The sequence below is a fragment of the Impatiens glandulifera genome, chromosome 6 (assembly GCF_907164915.1).
Source record: "Impatiens glandulifera chromosome 6, dImpGla2.1, whole genome shotgun sequence".
NCBI classification, from domain to species: domain Eukaryota; kingdom Viridiplantae; phylum Streptophyta; class Magnoliopsida; order Ericales; family Balsaminaceae; genus Impatiens; species Impatiens glandulifera.
The window spans coordinates 38,480,550-38,501,197 of NC_061867.1; the positions used below are offsets into that span (position 1 = coordinate 38,480,550).

The 20,648-nt window shown below is 30.1% G+C and overlaps 1 protein-coding gene across 4 annotated transcripts; it reads left to right on the forward strand.

The window, feature by feature from the left end:
* The first annotated feature begins 391 nt into the window (after positions 1-391).
* On the forward strand, positions 392-9,166 carry LOC124942799 (RNA polymerase II C-terminal domain phosphatase-like 4). 4 transcript variants are annotated; one of them, XR_007099747.1, is made up of 11 exons: positions 392-680; positions 3,107-3,258; positions 3,372-3,457; positions 3,540-3,655; positions 4,700-4,880; positions 6,670-6,959; positions 7,254-7,442; positions 7,539-7,595; positions 8,435-8,746; positions 8,835-8,940; positions 9,057-9,166. XR_007099747.1 is itself a non-coding variant. In XM_047483355.1 (10 exons), the coding sequence occupies exons 2-9, from the start codon at positions 3,107-3,109 to the stop codon at positions 8,738-8,740; spliced, it is 1,377 nt and encodes a 458-aa protein (XP_047339311.1). In that variant the 5' UTR covers positions 392-680; the 3' UTR covers positions 8,741-8,746; positions 8,835-9,166. The 4 variants fall into 4 exon arrangements, 2 of the variants coding, with proteins under 2 accessions (XP_047339311.1, XP_047339312.1); XR_007099748.1 differs by having other exon boundaries at positions 8,435-8,722; XM_047483355.1 differs by having other exon boundaries at positions 8,835-9,166.
* Positions 9,167-20,648: the final 11,482 nt, after the last annotated feature.

The following is a 20,648-nucleotide window of genomic DNA, read 5'->3' on the forward strand; positions in this document are numbered from 1 at the left end:
CAAAGACTTTATATTTTAAATTCAACACCAAATTTGATAAACGCGAGACGTTTATAAGTTCAACTTTTTAACTAACTAATATATATATATATATATATATATATATATATATAAAATATGATGATGAGTAAATGAATATTTGGGTTGGATTGTGGGTTGACCCACCCATAAACTTAAAACGATTACAAATAAAATTAAAAATGTTATCCGTAATTTTTTTTCACGTTTTTTATATTATTACTCGGGCTCAATGCTAGTTTTAATAAATACACTTTTATTAATTACGGTTTATTAATTACGAATGAATTTAAAGAGTTGAGGGGCTAATTTAAATATTCGTTCTCCTTCCTTTAGTGCAACGACAAATGGACTAAAGCCCTAGGCGTAGCTGTTCATCGGTTTCACATTTCTCTTCTTCACTAAAGAAACACCAATTTGGTTTTGTACCATATCAAGGAAGCAGCCGGTATATGATTCTTAATCCCGTTGTTGTTTGCTCCGCCGCGTGAAACCCAGAGAGGGAGTGTGATTTTCTTCCTTCCAACAGCTGCATTTGAGCATCACGCGATCAAGTCTTCGTCGACCTCTGCCAGAACAGCCGCCGACAAAGTTATTCAATCATCCCACTACTCGTAATAGGAGCCTTCATGATATTCTTCCCTTGCCCAGCTGAATAGGAGGTGAAAAAACATATTCTTCTCTTCTATTTGTTTATCTAGAACTTGTCTGCCTGTTTCCAGTTGCTTATACTTTAGAATTCACACATACAGTGACTGGGATATTTTTTTGACTATCATAGAAATAATGTCAATCTATTATTATGCATTTGAGCTGAAATTTGATTCTTTCTATAGATTGGATTCAAAATATAAGACATAGTTTCCATGTTTGAACTTAAATGATAAATATCATGTTGAGACAACTTCTGCTCAACTTTAAGTGTTCGTCCATCACTATTGAGCTGAAAACTAAGCATACATGGCATGTTGTATAGATTTTGGGCATTCAACTTGCTATGTTTTAAATTGAATCTTGGGTAACCTTATGCTAGATTTTGACATTAAGTTTTGGAAATTATATTCTGATGTTTGTGTTGAAATTTTGGGATGACAAATTGCGGCGGGGGAGTTCTTCACTAGAACCAACCTCTACCTCCTTTGGGAAGGGAGTTTGCTCTTCCAAAGAGCCAATCTAGGATCATCTTATGAAAGACTTGAAATACATAGTTTACCTCATATTTTTCTTTCAATAGGTATACATAGCTGTGAGCAAACGGGTAATCCCAACCTATACTCAATCCAAACTAAATTTACCCAACTATACCCATTCTAAAAAATCTATTAATATTATATAATTTTTTCAATATTTTTGCTACAACAATTTTTTTGTCATCTCTACCAACTATCTGAGTCAATTATTCATCATTTAATTTGGCTAATTCTTATTCTCATCATCTTTTACGCGAGTTGGTCCTTAATATAAAACCCAACAAACTCCATAACAATATACTAATATTCAAAATGAAATTAAACGATTGTAATACCTGTTATAAATTATTCAGTACAATGTATGGAACATTTTTTCTTTCAAAATTGGCTATTAATAATGTAGCCGAGTATCTGACCCGAACCGAAGACGACTTAAATTTTCCAAACTGGATTGGTTGGGTCCGTTGCTTTAAATATCATTATATTTTATATAATTGTAGTATTTGTTCAATTTTAGTAAGTTTTCTTGAAAAAACTTAAGTAGGTTAAAAATATTAATTTAAATAAAGTTAAAAGTTTAAGTCTTATAAATTAATAAATTATTTGTATAAATCGAATCAAAATAAGGTTTTGAGAAAGATTTTTATCAACCAAAAAGGTCGAGAAGTTGTTTTTATAAACAACATTAGAAACTAAAACAAAATGAATAATAAAATAAACGAATTACTAAAATTCAAACACTGACCTGATGTTTAAAGTATCAGAATAACCAATAGGTGACACAACATTTAATAGCATGGTGATATATTATACAAAACTTCTAACCCGAGCAAATGCAATGGAACCGAAGCAGTCAAGTGAACCTCTAGGTGTAACCTCTTGCTTAATACTAGAATTCACAAATGAAAACATAACATCCGTGGCTGCATTAATTGAGGATACATGACAGAAGGAATTATTTTCATTTTAAACCTCACTTTCAAGAAGCGTAGACTCTTTTTCTCAAAAAGGGATATATATCCTGAATCACGTGTCTTTCTCGTAAGGCTGAGAAAATAACTGGACATCTCTGTAATAGGTAAATAAATGCCTATGTTTCTCCTAAAGTTGTTGAAAATATTTGTATTAAGATATTGGCCATCTTAAATAGCAATAATTATTGCTAGAGTTTGACCTATCTGTACTGATAGATATGTCTTTCTATTGAAGGGGGTGGAGTCACTTATACATTTACTGTCTCTATTTTTATTTGGGTAGTTTGGGTAAGCACAATCCAATCCAATCCAATCCAACCCAAAACCAACCCAACTGGAATTGTCCTACTCAAAATGCTCAGTTCGGTTTGGGGATCTGATTTACCCATTATTTGCTCACCCCTAGTTATACCCAGTTCATTCTTGTATGATAATGATGGTTATAAAGCATTTAGACCTCCAGAATGTTTGACTCTAGATGGTCTCCAGCATTAATATGTATTAGAGATAAATGTTCTGTAGACATATAAGGAATTTTAGGAAATACATTCACAGTATATTTCACAAAGTGACATTCTTCACAATGAAATGAATTTGGATCTTTATTGATGAAGAGTATTAAATTCTGCTCTCATACCATCCAACAACCAGAAAGTAGTATTGGAATGTAAATTTAGATTATTTCAGTTCTGTGTATTACAAGGAATTGAATCAATATTTACATAAATATAATCATTTTAATTTAGGAGAATCAAATCTCCATAATTGGTACCTATAATTAAGAGATTTACGCTTAAGGTTGATTGTGTACCATATTTTCCTTGATTCCAATTTGTCAACTACTTAATATGGTTGAAAATCACACTAATTGACAATATCATCAATAATCAATTATCTACATCTTGTTCTTCTTTGTATGTTCAGATGGGTGTAGCAACTGATTCTCCAGTAAACTCATTCAGTAGCGATGACTTTGCTGCACTGCTGGACGCTGAGTTAGATACTGCATCTGATACATCACCCGATCGTGAAGATAGTGATGCAGATGAGGATAAATTGTCTTCTGAATCCATTAGGTGCCTAGACGTCAAGTTTTCAGTTTCCTCTATCCTGTTGTTTTTTGATGAAAATAACGTTTCTGGTTTCTTTGTGACAAGTTAGCCTAATTTGGAACTTAATATCTATCTAGTGTTAAGAGGCGTAAGATGGAGGCATCTGTTGACGTGGAGGAAATTGGGACATCATCTTCATACCAAATGACAGAGAATAGTTCTGGTGAATTTTTAATTTACTTTGATACATTTTCTTTTAACAGCTCATGCTAAATTGTGCTTCTATATGATTTTTTTTGATGAAGTTTCTGTCAAGACGGATATATGCACACATCCTGGTGTTTTTGGAGGAATGTGTATTGCATGTGGGCAAAGGGTGGACGTTGAGGAAGGCCATGTGTCACTTCGTTATATACACAAGGTATGTATGTGATTAGAAACAAGCATGAATCATTGTGTTGGTGACCTGTATAATAGGGATTGTGTTTGTTCTAATGTTACATTGTTAATAGTATGTACTAGTTGTATCGGGTACAAGTTGTACAAGGTATAATTTGGAAAGGGTTATTAGAGGTTAAGTTACATATATTATTGTTTTTTGATTCGAGGTATTAGATGAGGTATAAGTTGTATGTTTTTTGTAATTCTGTATTGGTAAAGAGTATAAACTTGAAGTATAAGTAATAATGACATTTTTACCCTTTTATTAAAATAAAGTTAGAATTTTATTTTAAGATGTCTTGGTTTAGTATTATTATAATTATTAATAATGTTTGAATTCATATTGTTATTAATTACTTCTTGAAACAATAGCCTTGCTATTCTTTATTTTATTTATTGTATATTTTTTGAGATACATACTTTAAACTTTATCTAATTACTCTTTTACATTAGTTATAAAATCACATTTATACAAGTACTTATTGTTTCTCATTTATTTTATTGCTATCAAAATACAATATAATAAAATTAGACACATGTAAATCTAAAAATTATTACCAGTTTTCATTCAAGTTGAGACTCTTCATTTCATAAAGTAAATTTCCGAACAATTTTAGCAAAAAAAATCCAAACTAATTGCCCCATCACTGCAGCAAAGGGTGATAGTGGAATTCCTAGTATGTCTGAGGCATCATATATGCTTTATATAAGCTTGTAACATGGGGGGAAGGGTTATACAAGCTTGTACCTCTCCCTGGGCACAACTTGTATATACCTTTGTACTGTGAGTATGGAAAAAGGAAAACCAATAACATATATTTGTTACTTTATGGATATTTGAACTATCCCCAGTTGCTCTGATACCCCTAACCAAATGATGCCCAAGTATATTGTGCAAGAAGATGTGATTTTCTTAACATATATGAAGTTTGGTAGGTCAGCAGCATGTGAAAAGTTCCAATTTCACTTGTCAGCTTCTTGAAGTTATTTGAAACTTTTATTTTCATGATAAAACTGTTGGTAGGCGTTAACCTTCAAAGATGATGAGATAACCCGAGTACGCAATAGAGATTTGAAGAATCTGTTTCGGCAAAAAAAGCTGTACCTGGTCCTTGATTTAGATCACACCCTTCTCAATTCAACCCGGTTTATGGATGTTATATCGGAGGAGCAGTACTTGATGGGCCAAATAGATTCCCTGCAAGGTAGGTCCAAATTTTATGCACATATTTTCTTTGGTTGTCAACCTATGTCATTAACTATGGCAATTTATGTGGATTATATCTTGATTAAACCAAATATACCAGCGTACATACCATCATTAATCACTTCTTCCATCAAATCATCAAATGAAATACCCTAAGTAGCACTGATACTCCGAAATGTTTTTTTTGGAGTATCTGATACGGCAAAACGGGTATCAAATACGGAAAAATAGGTATCGTTGAATTTAATGATGAATAACTATGTTTTTTGTTTTTAAATTGTAATGGATCTTATGAATGATGAATATGATTTTAATAATAAATTTATATAAATATTATATGTATAATATTTTTATAATTCTTAATAATTTGCGTATCCTAAACGTATCGTATCCTGTATTTTCAAAATTTTCCGTATCGCCGTATCCGTATCGTATTTGATAAGATACCCGTATCCGTGCAATTTAGGAAATACCAAAATACCCTCACTTCTTTATAACATTTCAAAATATTATATACTAAGATGACAGCTTAGTTTATGTGGAGGATGGATGATTAATATAAGATGACAGATGGTCAATTTACTGTGCTGTGATTCTTTGTAGTTAATGATTATGATTGTAATTGCCATCCTTGGGGTTATCAGGCCTGATGTTCATGCTTTTCCTAGTCCCCTTTCTTCTTCTCTTACTTTTTCAGACTCTTTCCTCTTTCTCTTACTTTTTCAGTTGTTTGTAACAAAAGACGTCGCCTTCGCGACAAGTTTATTAAATCATAATTTAATTTTGTTTTTTAAAGAACTATATACTAAAAGATATTTTATTCTTTAGACCAAATAAATCAAATTTTATAAAAAAATATATATTTTCAACTAAATCAGTTTATTTAAAACAAACAAATCAAACCAGTCCCGTGTTTGTTGTAAGTGGGACATTGTTTTTCATTTAGCTGTCTTGATTAGAAGTTCACATCATTGTTTTTTATTTTGGTTTCTTAAAATAAAAAAAAATGTTGAAAACTAAACATAGTTAGGGGAGAAAGCTTGGACCGAAATACTGACTAAAAATGTTTACAGTGTAAACAAATTTTAAAAATGTTTTCAAATGGGGCCCATGTCTTGATAGGCATATAGATAGCTAATTCCTGAAAAGGAATGTTCCCATTCTTTTTTCATACATTTTAGTTCTTCATAAACAATATTTGCATTCCTTTTGTTGTTGGGAACTTATTGTTGCCCAATTATATAGAAAGAAGATTTTATCTATTCCTGTTAAGTAGCTGACAAGAAAACTGAAGTGTTCCTTAAACTTTCAATCGCAATTAGAGGAAGCAATTTGGTATCTGCATTTCTTTTTTATATGCAACTAGATATCTAAATGGTCAGTCAGTTATTGTGATCAAGTTATGGATTGAAGATGCAACTTCAAAGAAAAATAAAAACTTAGTTGAATTTGACGAATCAATGAATCTAAGTGTTGGTCAAGTGAAGCTGTTTCATTTGGTCATGTACAAACCAAGTGATATATTTTTTGCTTTTGGTTAACAAAGTAAATAAGTTATTTTCTGACAAAAGAAAAGGTTTTCCCCTCTCTTTTTTGGATTTTTTTGATAATTTTATTTGATATTTGGTATCCTCCTCCATGATATGGATATTTATTTATATTGCTATTAGAGGTGATTAAGTACAAATCTGAAGTAGGGATGTCTTCTGGGCATTATTGTAGATGTACTTGTGTTGCATTTTCTAACTTTGTTGTTTTCTTGTAATGATATTGAAACATTATGATAGATATACCGAAAGGCAGCTTGTTTAGACTGGATTCCATGCACATGTTGACCAAGTTGAGGCCTTTTATTCGTACTTTCTTGGAAGAATTGAGTCCCTTGTTTGAAATGTACATATACACCATGGGGGAAAGGGCCTATGCATTACAAATGGCAAGTCTGCTTGACCCGACAAAAACATACTTCGGTACAAGAGTGATTGCCAATGATGATTGCACTCTGAAACATCAGAAGGGTTTGGATGTGGTGGTTGGACAAGAAAGTGCTACCCTTATTCTTGATGATACAGAAGTGGTTGGTTATTCATATGCTAAACTTCTACTTCTACTTTTGCTTGATGCTATTTCTTTTTAGGTTCATACGTCAGCTAAACTATATACCCACATGGAAACACTTATTGATTTTGTATTTGTATCCAGATACAAAAATGTTTGTAAACTAAATTTAGTCAGAGATAGATTCCCAAATATCTATGTGTGTTCCAAATGGGGCATATTAATTTTCTATTATCACTAGTTCAAGGATAATATGAGAGCTCTAATATTTTCTTCCATCTGCATCTTTCTTTCTTTTTTGTGATGATTTTAGGTATGGGGAAAGCACAAGGAAAATCTGATACTGATGGAAAGATATCATTTCTTCGCCTCAAGTTGCCGACAATTTGGTTATAGCTCTAAGTCTCTCTCTCAGCAAAGGAGTGATGAAAGTGAGACTGATGGAGCTCTTGCCTCAGTTCTTAAAGTTCTTAAGCGGATACATGGTTTGTTCTTCGCTGAGGTACTTTTGTGTTTCTCTTTCATTTATGTCCTTCCTATGAATTCAGAACTGAAATACTTTTGTAAATCATCGTCACTGATTCCAACTTCATTACAGGAAACTGAAGTGGGTTCATCAGAGATCATCCCGTTGGACAGCAAAGATGTAAGACAGGTAATAGATTTTTCTTGACCATAAGCGGAATTTTCTCACTTTATATTGTGGTAACTTTTCTCACTTTGAAAAAAATGGTAAGCGGAATGACATTTGAGCTTATTTGATAATTTTTATTTTGTCACGATCTCTTGCATGCACAGTCACGATCTTATTAGAAAATTGCTACCAAGTTAAAATTGAAAGTGATCTTTTATTTTTTTGGTTTGTCTTTTATTTTGGACCATGCTATATAGATTATAGTGTATTTTTTCTTATTTCATTTGGTATCAAAATCATGATCCAAATTATTTTCTATCTCATTGTAAGTTTTGATAAACATAACAAATGTAGATTTTCCGTATCATGTTCCAGTTAATTTTCTTGATCATTGTGATTTTTTTTTTTGTTTCGCGGTTTATTTTTTGTTTTTAGATCATTCTCTAGATTGTAGTGTAATAATTTTGTTTCATTTGGTATAAAATTCATGATCAAGATTATTCTATGGATCTTAAATTTGTGATTTTCACAGCAACATAAAAAATGAAGTGTTTTTTTACAGCAAACATTACAAAATGTAGATTTTGCCAGATCATGGTCCAAATTATTTTCTAAATCATGACCATATTATTTTTTTTTGTATCACTATGTGTTTTGACAATTTTTTTGGATGTTAAAATGTCATACCAAATAGGCTCTTCAATACTTCTTTCTTTCATCCATTTGAGGTGTTGTATTCTAGACATTAATTATCTTGTTATTTTCTTCACAATTTGTTACACTATTCAAAGTGTCTAAGAAAACAATTTGTTACACTATTCAAACTGTCTGAGAAAATAATGATTGATTATACCTGGTAGGTTCTGAAAACAGTTCGGACTGAAGTTTTAAAGGGGTGCAAAGTGGTCTTCAGCCGTGTATTCCCAAATAATGTTATTGCAGAAAATCAACATCTCTGGAAGATGGCAGAGAAACTAGGAGCTGTTTGTTCAACAGAAATTGATTCGTCTGTAACCCACTTAGTTGCGACAGATGCTGGAACTGAAAAATCGCACTGGGCAATTAAGGAGAAGAAGTTTGTTGTGACCCCACAGTGGATAGAAGCTGCCAATTACTTCTGGTTCAGACCACCTGAAGAAAACTTTCCAGTTAACCAAAATAAATGACAACATGTTGAGCCAATAATGATCTGTTGTCCCTTTCTTATTAAGTGGATGTTGTGTGCTATTTGATTTACTTTTTTTTCCCTTCATATTACAGGTCTAACTCAAACAGAAAGCCTAATTTAGAAGTTCTGGCCTGAAATTCTCAGTTGGCAACATCAACAGTTCAAAGTGTCTTTCAGTGCAAGAAACTGTAAATAGAGGTATTGTTTGTTTGGGAATTAATTGTAACGAAACAACACTGATAACATATTGTTCTTGACAATGATTTTGAATATTTGATATTAGAAAAAGAAACATTTAAACTTTTTTTTTGTAGCCCATCATGTGAGATTTGGGTCTAGAAGAAAGAAGAAACCTTCATTGTAGACATGCTGTTATTTATTTTAAAGTTAAATGAACATGCACAAGAATTCTTGTTTAAAGCAACTTATATTTGCAAACATTTTTTTTGTGTATATATGAATTGGGATACCAATGTAAAACCATCAATAATTTTATAATGTGTACTATAGTCTATGTTCACTTTTCTAAATGTGATTTATTTGAATTTACATCTGAATGAGAAGTTTACACAGCTATCTCTTTGAGATGGGAAAATGTAGCTAGCACTTGGTCAAGTTTTTTTTTTTTCTTTTTGCAAACAGGATTTTAAACCTTGTATTAATGAAATGAAATGGTCTTTTAGAATATGATTGTTTAAAACTGATGTAATGAAATGGTCTTTACAAGTTGTCTTTATTGCACTTATATTCAGTCATTTTACGTATGTCCAACTTTAGATTAAACTTGGAATTCATTTTTACTTTTTTTTTACTAACTATAAATATATGTTCCTCAATTTTTTGGGACAGTGATGTTGCTACATCTTCATATGAAAGATGTGGTCTCACTCAAACACAATATTTTATTAAATGAAATAAATTCTGGACAACTACAATTTAACTATTCTTTATTGAAATTAAGATATAGCTTCAATGCTCTTTAAAAAAACATAGTTTTTAAATGAGTTCATTGTGTTTCTATATAATTTAAGTAGACTTCTTTTATTCTTATAAAGGTGGCAAATACAAATTTGTAATAATTTATGTTCTTTTAATATCTAAATACACTTTTAGTTATATAATTTTTTTTTAAATGGAATTGATTTATTAGAAAAAAAATATATAGATAAAATTATGTATGATTTTGAATTAGGATTAGATACGCATATAATTGAACATTATTAAAAAGATTGATCTCATTAATATCTGGATAATTAATTATAATTCAAAATATTTATTTCTCTATTATTTTATTAACAATTTCTCATTTCTCTATTATTTTATTAACAATTTCTCTATCCTCGCTATTAAGATTGCCTAACCAAAGCTGAAAGTGACAATACACTACTAAAAATTTCAAAATTAGGCAATTGTGGTAACAATTGCATAACTCCTAATTGACTTGTTTTAAAACTCTAATTTTTAAACATTGGCTATCTAGTGGAAGCTAAAGAGAACCCTATAAGATATATATGGAATTCAAGTGAGTTGAGAGTTATTTCTCAAGTTATGCTATCCAAGAGAATATTCTAAATTTTCATTTTTGAGTGCTCCTTATAAATTTGTGTGCATCTTCATGTAACTTCATCATATGATGATCATAGTGAATAAGTATATGTAGACATTTTTTTGAACCAATATAAAAATCTTGTGTTGTTCCTTGCTTGCTTTATTTTTTTTATCATTAAAGTATTATCTCTTTTCAGAGATTATGTGTGTCAAAAGTAATTCATATGTTTGGCCAGTTTGTGCATTATTTAGTGTCCAAGTGTTACAACCTATAGCACATCTCCCTCAACAAGTGATATCAAAGTCTTATTTGCTCTTAGCCTTGTGAAGGTTAGGATAAAAAAGTTGTTATACCAAGTTGAAAACTAGTGAAACTATTTTGGTGTCTTGGTTGATTTAACATGGTTGGTTGTTTTGACATTGAAAATTTTATTTGAAGAAATGATTTCGGGATATGGAGAATGAAGATGAAGGCTCTTTTGGTTCAACAAGGAATGGTAGATTCCTTACTTAGAGAAGAGAAGACGCCCAAAACTTTTTCAGATGACAAGAAGAAAGACATCCTTGCCTAAACTCATTCCTTATCATTTTGAGTTTAGGTGACAAAGTATTGAGAGAGGTTGCAAATGTGGTCACACTACATCTCTTTGGCTGATGTTATAATCTATTACATTACTAAATCTCATGTAAATAGATTGTTTTTGAAGCAAAATCTCTTCACATATAGGATGGAAGTCGAAAAGACAATGGAGGAAAGTATTGATAATTTCTTGAAAATCATTTTAGATTTGGAGAATATTGTTGTGAAGGTTGAAGATGAAGATCAAGATCTCATGCTTCAAAGCCTCTCGAAATCCTATTAAAATCTAAAGGATACAATATTGTATGGAAGAGAGTTCATCACATTGGAGGAAGTCTACAAAGTTCTATTGTCCAAAGAAATGTCAAAAACTACCAATGGAGTTAAAAACCACGTAGATGCATTGTTTGTTAGAGAGAGACCACCAAAGAAAGACACATAGAAGAAGGAATAATCTAGAGCTAGTAAATCAAAGTCAAAGTCAAAGTCTATAATGTGTTATGAATGCCAAAGGAAGACCACTACAATTGGAATGCCCGAGACTTAGACGAGGTGAAAACAAAAACAAAACTAGTACAAGTGGATGGAATACTTTCAATTTTTTCTATGATGAATAGAACTTCTATGTATTAACCATTGAACCTAATTTAGGTTATAGTGATTGAATCCTCAACACGAGATGCTCATTTAATATGACTCATAACTGAGATTGGATCAAATACTATGAGGGACTTAATGGTGGCAATGTGTTGATGTGAAACCATGTAACTTTCAAGGTTGTGGGTATTGACTCGATTAGAATCAAGATGAAGGATGGTTCACCTTTGGAGCTTAATGGAGTTAGGCATAATCCAGACATAAAGAAGAACTCGATTACATTGGGAACACTTGATGATTAAGGATACGGTGTGATTATAAGACAAGATGTTTTGAATATAATAAAAGAAAATTTGATAGTCTTCAAAGGAAAGAAAAACGAGACAGACTTTTATAGATTAGATGTGCACAAGAGATACGTCTTACAATAAGTTCTATCAAAGATTCTACAAAATTATGGCACTTGAGATTATGTGATATGAGTCAAAGGGGTTGGAGGAGATAATGAGGCAAGGAGTATTTGGTGATCCAAAACTTAGTGAACTAGAATTTTGTAAACATTGTGTCATCAAAAAATCCACAAGAGTAAACTTTGATGTTTCCTAATCCAAGTTAAATGAAATCCTAAATTACATACATTCAGATGTTTGGGGTCAACTCTAAATATGATTCACGGTGGTGTAAATTATATTATTATCTTTATTGATAATTACTCTAGGAGGTGTTGGATATTTTCTATGAAGGAAAATTGTAAAATTGTCTAAAAATTTAAGGATTAGAATATATTGGTGGGGAACTAAACCGGTAAGAAGATCAAGAAGCTTAGAATTGATAACAAGCTTGAGTTTGTGAATGGAGAGTTCAATAAACTATAGAAAGAGCATGGGAGTATAATACATCTCACAATTAGAATACACTCCATAACAAAATGGAGTTGCTGGAAGAATGAATCGAACATTTCCTTAAAAGGTTAGATGTATGTTTTCCTTTTCTAAATTATCTAAATATTGTTGGGTGAAGTGTTGAGTACTATTTTATACTTAGTAAATAGGTCCCTCTCAACAACTCTATATTTGAAGACTCAATAGAGATGTGGATTGGAGTTATGTCAAGTTACAAGTTATTGAGAATCTTTGGATGTGAAGCTTACTATTATGTCAAGGAATGAAAGTTAGATCCTAGAGCAAATAATGATATTTGACTTGGATATCAAGAGAGAACCAAGGGCTATAGAATTCAATGAGATTTCCATGATGGTTGATATTGAATCAATCTCACTCAAGAGAGATTTGAGTGAAGAATTTGTGGAGAGCGCAACTTTATTTGAAAAAGAGAAAGAAGTGAGGCCAAATGAGGATTTTAATGGAGAAAAAAAATGCTTTATGTCAAGTTATTACCACACCATCTAGGTTTGACCCAATCTATAAAATGAGCCATGAACCTATAGACATCTTCTCAAACAAATGATGATGAAAAAGATGATGAACTTAAGGTGGAGTCCGTTGCTAAAAGCAAAAGAAGGAGCATAAGACCAAAACTTAAAGTGGAAAGATATGGCTACATTATTTCATATGCTGACCTAATTGCCTATGCCTTAATGATATATAACGACGAAGAGGAGGATTCATGTTCATATTGAGAGACAATTGCATCCAAAGAATATAGTTCATAAAAAGTGGCAATTCAAGAGGAATTTGGTAGTCTTGAGAGGAATAATACATGGCAGTTAATGGACCTACCTAAGGGACAAAAGGTAATGGGCTTTAAGTGGGTATTCAAGAAGAAGCTAAATGATGATGCAATTGAGAACCACCGTTTGTCAGGCTTGAAGCTTGAGCAAATAGATGTCAAAACTGATTTCTTGCATGGAAAGTTAGAAGAAACTATTTAGATGAGGCAACTCAAGGGTTCCATCAAGAAAGAAGATGAGAACAAGGTATGTCTTCTTAATAAATTTTTGTATGGGCTTAAACAATCACATATGCAATCTTATACAAGATTTAATAGCTTCATATTAAGAAATTCATTCAAGAGAAGTAATTATGATTGTTGCGTGTGCTTGAAATATGTTAAGCATGTGAAAGATAGAACAATTGCATACACTAATTTTTTTATTCTATATGGATGATATATTAATTTCTAGAAAAGCCAAGAAGGTTATTGATGATCTTAAGAGGTGGCTAGGAACTGAATTAGCCAGGAACTGAATTAGATATGAAAGATATGGGGAATGCTTGGAAGCTATTGGATGGAAAAGGGCTTGTTGCATATTGGGAAAATTAGCTACTTGTAAAAGGTGGTGTCTAGATATTCCATGTCCCATTGTAAATGAGTGTATACTCCATTGGAACCTCACTTCAAGTTATCAAGTGATGATTTCCCCAAGAACGAAGATGAGGGGAAAAAGATGAATGTCACGCCTTATGATAGTGCCATAAGGACCTCAATGTATGGAATGGTTTGTACTAGGTCAGACCTTGGTTATTCATCGAGTTTGATAGGAAGATTCATGCCAAATCCTAGTCGAAAACATTTAAAAGCTATCAAATAGATCATAAAATATGTTTCTAATTATACTAAATTTGGTTTAATTTATGGTAGAGATAGGACCACTAATCATTTGTGTTTAATTGGTTATGTTGATAGTGAATATGCTGGGGATTTAGATAAGAGAAGATCAAACACATGAAACATGTTTATGCTTGGAGGAACTTCAATTAGTTGGAAATCAAATATTCAATCACTATGGCTCTTTCTACAATCGAGGTAGAATATGTGGTACTTGGAGAGACTTTGAAGGAGGTCAAATGGTTGAAAAGATTTGTAGAAGAACTTGTTGATTATAAGGTGGAGGCTAACTTTCTATAGAGACAATCAAAGTGCATCATTGCATTTAAGCAAGAATCCATTACACCATGAGAGAACGAATCATATAAATATCAAATTCTATTTCGTGAAGAATTTGATAGAGAAGGGCATTAAGGTAAATAAAGTTGCAACTAAGGTGAATGTAAGTGACTTCTTGACAAAGGTGGTTCCAAGGGATAAGTATTAGGCATGTATGAAGATGCCAACATGAGAGTATGTTGGGATCCGAGGGCTTAATTGTCCAAGGTGGAAAAGACAAAGACATATGGAGTATTAACTATGACACATAAGCATCAATGTGAAGTTTTATTGGGATTGATGATGAATATGTTGATACCAAGTCCTAATAAAAAATAAGACAAGAAGATTAAAGATTAATTATTTATTGAAGAATTAATGTTGGTAAAGAAAATTGATAAATAAATGAGCTAATCCAAGTGATTGATTTTGATTGGAGAATAGAAATATATATGTTATGTCATTGATCCAAGTAGTGATTTATGTCTTGAAAAGGACATCAAATGAGCTTGGGATAAATCACAACAATTTAGAGAAAATTATATGAGAGAAGAGTACAAGTTAATTTGAATTCAAGATTTCTTAATCAAAGATGAAAGTGACAGTACATTACTGGAAATTTCTAGATTAGTCAATTGTGATAACAATTGCATTACTCATATTTGACTTGTCTTAAAACTCTAATTTTCTAAACTTTGGCTATTTAATGAAAGCTAAAGAGAACTTCATAATATAGAACTAAAATTCGAAGTGAGTTGATAAATATTCATTTCTCAAGTGAGGTTACCCAAAAGAATATGCTAGTTTTTTAGTTTTGAGTGTTCCTTATAAATATTTGTGTATTTGTTTTGTAAATTCACAATTTGATCATAGTGAATAGTATTTCTCTATCTTGGAAAGTGGATGTATCCTTTTTCTAAACCACTATTTGAATTTTGTGTTGTTCTGTTGTTATTATCTTGTTTGGTTCGTATCTCTTATCATTAAAGTATTATCTTTTTGGAGAGATTGTTTTTGTCAAAAGTAATCTGCAAGTTTGATTGATTTGTGCATTGTTTAGTTGTCAAGTGTAGCAACATATTGCACATCTCCTTAACATATATTATTTAAGAAAATAAAAATATTATGTTAAATTAAGAAGAGAAAATTTCATTTATTTGGATAAAGTCTTAAATGACTAAAATTGTGATAGTTTGACCTCATATTGCACAACTCAAAGTTTGAGCCATATCTTGACCTACATTTTCCTTAGGTTATTACCCTTATCCGATAGAGCCTAACAATGTTCAAAGATAAAAATGCATTAATAAGTTAAGTCTAGAGAAAATCAGGAGTGTCATATTCACTGAAGTGAACTACGGTCCCTTGATCATGAAATTAGAGTACGTAGACAACCTTATTAAAGGTCGATGATGCGCACATAATACCTATAAAAAACACTAGCTTATTTTCTTTTTCTTTATTTTCTTACCTCATTTATCCTTCTTCTTTTTCTTAAAAATTTAAAATGTATAAAAAATTGAAATAGCTAATGTCCACAAAATTTATTTTTTATTTTTTAAATTAAAAAAACTAGCACGACCTCCCACAATTATGACTCATATTTCAATTTAAGGCGTTTTAAGTGAAATCGAATACATGAACATTGGTCTCTTAGATACAACTCTTGTCATTAGAGCTACTATAGAGGGTTGTAGTGTCCACAAGGTTTAATCACAAGATAAATAGATATACGAGTTTTAAGTCAAATTATACTTCACGAGATGAAATCGTCCTAGGATAGACAATTAGGTGTAGATGAACTAAATAGTCTAAGTCATTCCCTATTTATAACCAAACACTTATCCAATATCTCTTCATTTTTTTTTTATTTTAGGATAAAAATTACAACTAATTTGCGGCTCTTAAAATCTAAAATTAGACGTTACAACCTCTAAATTATTTTAATCTCATAAAAAAGATTTAGATCTAGATTTCGGTATACTCAAAACCTTTTCAGTTATATTTTTTTAAACTTAAGATGCGGAGAAATTAGAGAAAGTGATGGCGGATAAAAAAAAATATTACATTGGTGTCATGATAAGAACTCACACAATCTAGGATATAAACCTTCTTCTATAGTGGTGGATGAAATGTCCATAACATATGAACTATCATCATATGCCACATTTGTTTTGTGCTTCACCCCTTATTATACTTTGTGATTGTCTTCATTTTGTTCTCTCCTTTTTTTAATATGGGACATCCCTTTCAAAAAACCATAATTTTTTTGCATTCAAAACAAAATGATTTTTCTCTTGACTTTGATATAGCTCTTCCAGATCCACCTTTGTTCTTCTTTTTCTTCTGATTTTCCTTTTTAGTTGATCTACCTTTTTGCAAATAGAACTTCAACATGGTCTTTACTTTTGTCTTACAAATTTGAAATTTATTTAGACAACATAACACTATAGAACTATGGACCTCATCGAATGATATGGTCTATCAACTTTTGTCATTTTCGAAATCTCGAGCTTCCATAGTGTTGTTCAAGTTGACCTTTCAAAATTTCATTTTTTTTAAATTTCCTGGAACTTTAATTCTAAACTAATTCATTAATTCAGAATTAAATTAGTATATGGACTTTCTGTCAATGTGCAATTTGTCCCCTAGACTATTTTAACGTTCAATTTCGACCCCAAACTTTCAATTTTGAATTATTTTAATTATTCTAAAATTTTTTGACCCATTGAATTTTTTTCACGTCCAATTCGATCCACCAATTTTGACTATAAAGTTTCAATTTCAACATCTTCTGGAAATCCTTAAGTCTTGTTTGTTTCCTTTTATACCAAACAATCATGTTTTATCAATTGGAGTTTCTAAATTAATTTAGAAATATTCTAAAAATTCATTAATGGTCAAAAATATTATTTTTACAGGAATAATATTTTCCCATAATTTGTAGGGCATGTTTGGAAAATGGCATAACTTTGAATGCTCATATCTTGAATTCCACACTAAAGAAAATTACAAAATATCTATAGTAGGTCCACCAAATTATTTTTGACCTTCACAAAATTTTTAGAATTTTTGGGACATGTTTGAAAAAATACTTATTTTAGTAGTGTCATATTTGAAGTCATGTATCTGCGAAAATTCTAAACTCGAATGCAACGTGCTCCCAAAAATATGTTCAACATGCGCAAGAAATTTTAAACATCTTTAAAAATTTTATTCATTTTGGTTGTGCCATAAACTGGGCTCCCATTTCCCTCGAATCCTCAATCCACGTCTCTCTACATCTTTCTTACAAGGATTCACAATTCAAATCTGACAAGCATACACTCAAGCAACATGTGAAGTAGTAAATTCACATTGTTGTTCATGTGTGTCTGATGTGCATTTAGGATTTCATTCTATCCTCCTTCGTTTAAGAGAAACATAATGAGACTTTAGAGTCATCTCTTAACTAATAATAAGATTATCCTTCTAAATAGACTTAGGACATAATAATGATAGTCAAGAGAATTCTAGTGTCTTAATATCAACCTTTGTCTAAATCTACTTGAAGCTTAAAATCATCTTTAAACAAAGATAATCTAGACATAAGATTAGGATATTCACAAGCAAAATAATTATAAACTCAAAATGCATGTATAACGAACCTTCACAAACACAACGGTCAATTACATTCGAGTAGAGACTATACTTTGGACATGCGTATATGACATAACGCTACAACCCTTTCTTAATGCGTAACCAAGTACCGGACCCTTAATATGCGAATACTCTGATTTTCTTTCATTTAGTTTCTTTGTTAAGTAAACGAATGTGGCGACTCTAAAAATTAATTAGATTACGATGTTTCCACATGTACTAATCTACAACATGTACGGGCCAATAAAAAAGTCATTGGTATAGAACTCCACTTTAGTTCATCATCTCTATAGATAGGACACACTAGTAAAAAAGTAACATTTAAGGGCGATTTTTACCGCCGTTATTGCATAATTTACCGCTGTTAAAAGACAATTATGACGGTAAAATTATCGTAGTCAACCGCCGTTAATAGTTTCTCTGTTAAAGAAATTTTGACAATTAAGGGCGGTAAATTTACCGCAGATAATAACCTTGAACTGCGGTTTATAAAATTACAGTTAATAGTCTATAATTGCGGTTTATAAAACCACAATTAATAGTCTCTAACTACGGTTTATAAGACCGCATTTAATAGTCTCTAACTGCGGTTCCTAAAACCATAATAAATTGTTTACTTATAAAGGCAGAATTTTCACCGCAAGTAATAGTTTCTAACTGCGGTTTAAAAACCGCAGTTAATAGTGGTTATAAAGGCGGTACAAAAACCGTAGTTAATAGTTAGTTGGCTATATGTAAATGCGATATTTTTACCGTAAGTAATAGTCTTTAAATTCTATTTAAAACCCGCAATTAATAGTGGTCATAAGTTAATAGTTAGTTGGCTATATATAAAAACAATATTTTTATCGCAAATAATTGTCTCTAATTACGGTTTAAAAATAGCTGTTAGTAGTTATAAATGTAGTTAATAGTCAATTGGCAACAATAAAAATCATTCAAAATAATATTATATAATTAACACTCCATTTTTATATTATAATATTATCTAAAAATATAATTATATCAAAATATAATTATATAGTATGCAAAGTTATACAAAATAAACATTGTTATATCAATAAAAATGATCAAACCCCAAAATTTTAAACAACTTCTCTTCCTTCTTTTCAGATCTATAAAACATTCAAATGAAAATTTATCAATTAGTAACAAATTACAATTTTTACTCTCTTTTAACAAGCAAGAACTAAGTAAAATATTTCCTATATTAAATAAATTGATATAAATTACATATGATTAATTTATCGGAAGAGATAATTCATACTAACTTACAATTATGTAGAAATCTTCTTCAAATGTATTAGAGAGCAAGGTGAAGCCATGCATAAATTTTCTTCAAATGTACCAGTGAGTAAAGTGAAGAGGGAGCAAGGTGAAGCTAATAGGGAGTAAAGTGAAGAGGGAGTAAGGTGAAGCGCAAGAAAAATAATAGGGAAGGTAAATAATGCTAGAGAATGTAGATAATGCGATAAAGAGAATAGGAATGTAGATAGTTCTCAATCAACAAGAATAGGTTAAAGCTCCAAGAAGAAAGTTAAACCGTGGAAAAGAAAATAGAGGACTGAGTGAAGTGGAATAACCCTTAATTCCTTAATATTTTTATTATTTTATATAATTAAAAATTATAATATTAAATGCAATAATTCTCATTTATATTTATAAATTTACCTATTATATAATTCAAAGATATTATACGCATTTCATTTTTTTAATTAAATTCTTATATTTTTTTATTCATATTTAAAATTATAAATATAATTTTATTTTATCTACTTATAAGTACACACTAATATTAATTAAATTGATATATAATTATAAATTTTATATACAATAATATTTTATAAAAAATATTTATACTACAAAGTTTATATTACAAAGTTTATATTTTTCCATTGCTTTTATTATTACTTATGATTATCAGATTATCTAAATATTTACTTAAACATAAATTAGAAATAAAATAAAAAATTACTTTCACACATTTTCTTATTTAGTTTTTGATTGTTTTTTTTAATTTTAACTAATTAAAACTCAAAAATATTTTTATTGTATTTTATAATTTATAAATTAAAATACTGAATTATTATTAATAATTAAACAAATTACAATTTTAAATACATTTGAGTTTAAACTAAATTAAAAAAATACAACAAAAATGCTAAATAAATAATTAATAACAATTTATCTTCATTAATCAATAAGAAAATAATCATTGAAATAATCAAATATTCATTAAACATATTTTAGGAATATAAATGAGATAAAAATGACTAGTCCTCCATATTTTTAGAATTTATTTGATAAAGAGTTTATCTTCATATATAAATCAAATTATAAAAGTTTACACAAAAATGATAAAAAGTTTTTATATATATATATATATATATATATATATATATATATATATATATATATAATTTTATAAAAGTAATTTAGATATAAATTTTGATTAAAATGATAGAGAGTTTATTTTTAATTAAAATATATGAATAATATATATTAATGTTATATTATTTGAAATTTAGATATATTATTTGTAAATGTGATTAAATTATTTAATATAAAACTAATCTTAAATAAAAAAATTAAATATATTTATATAATTGTGATCCACATGACAAATTACTTAGTTTTTATGACATTTGTTATCTAT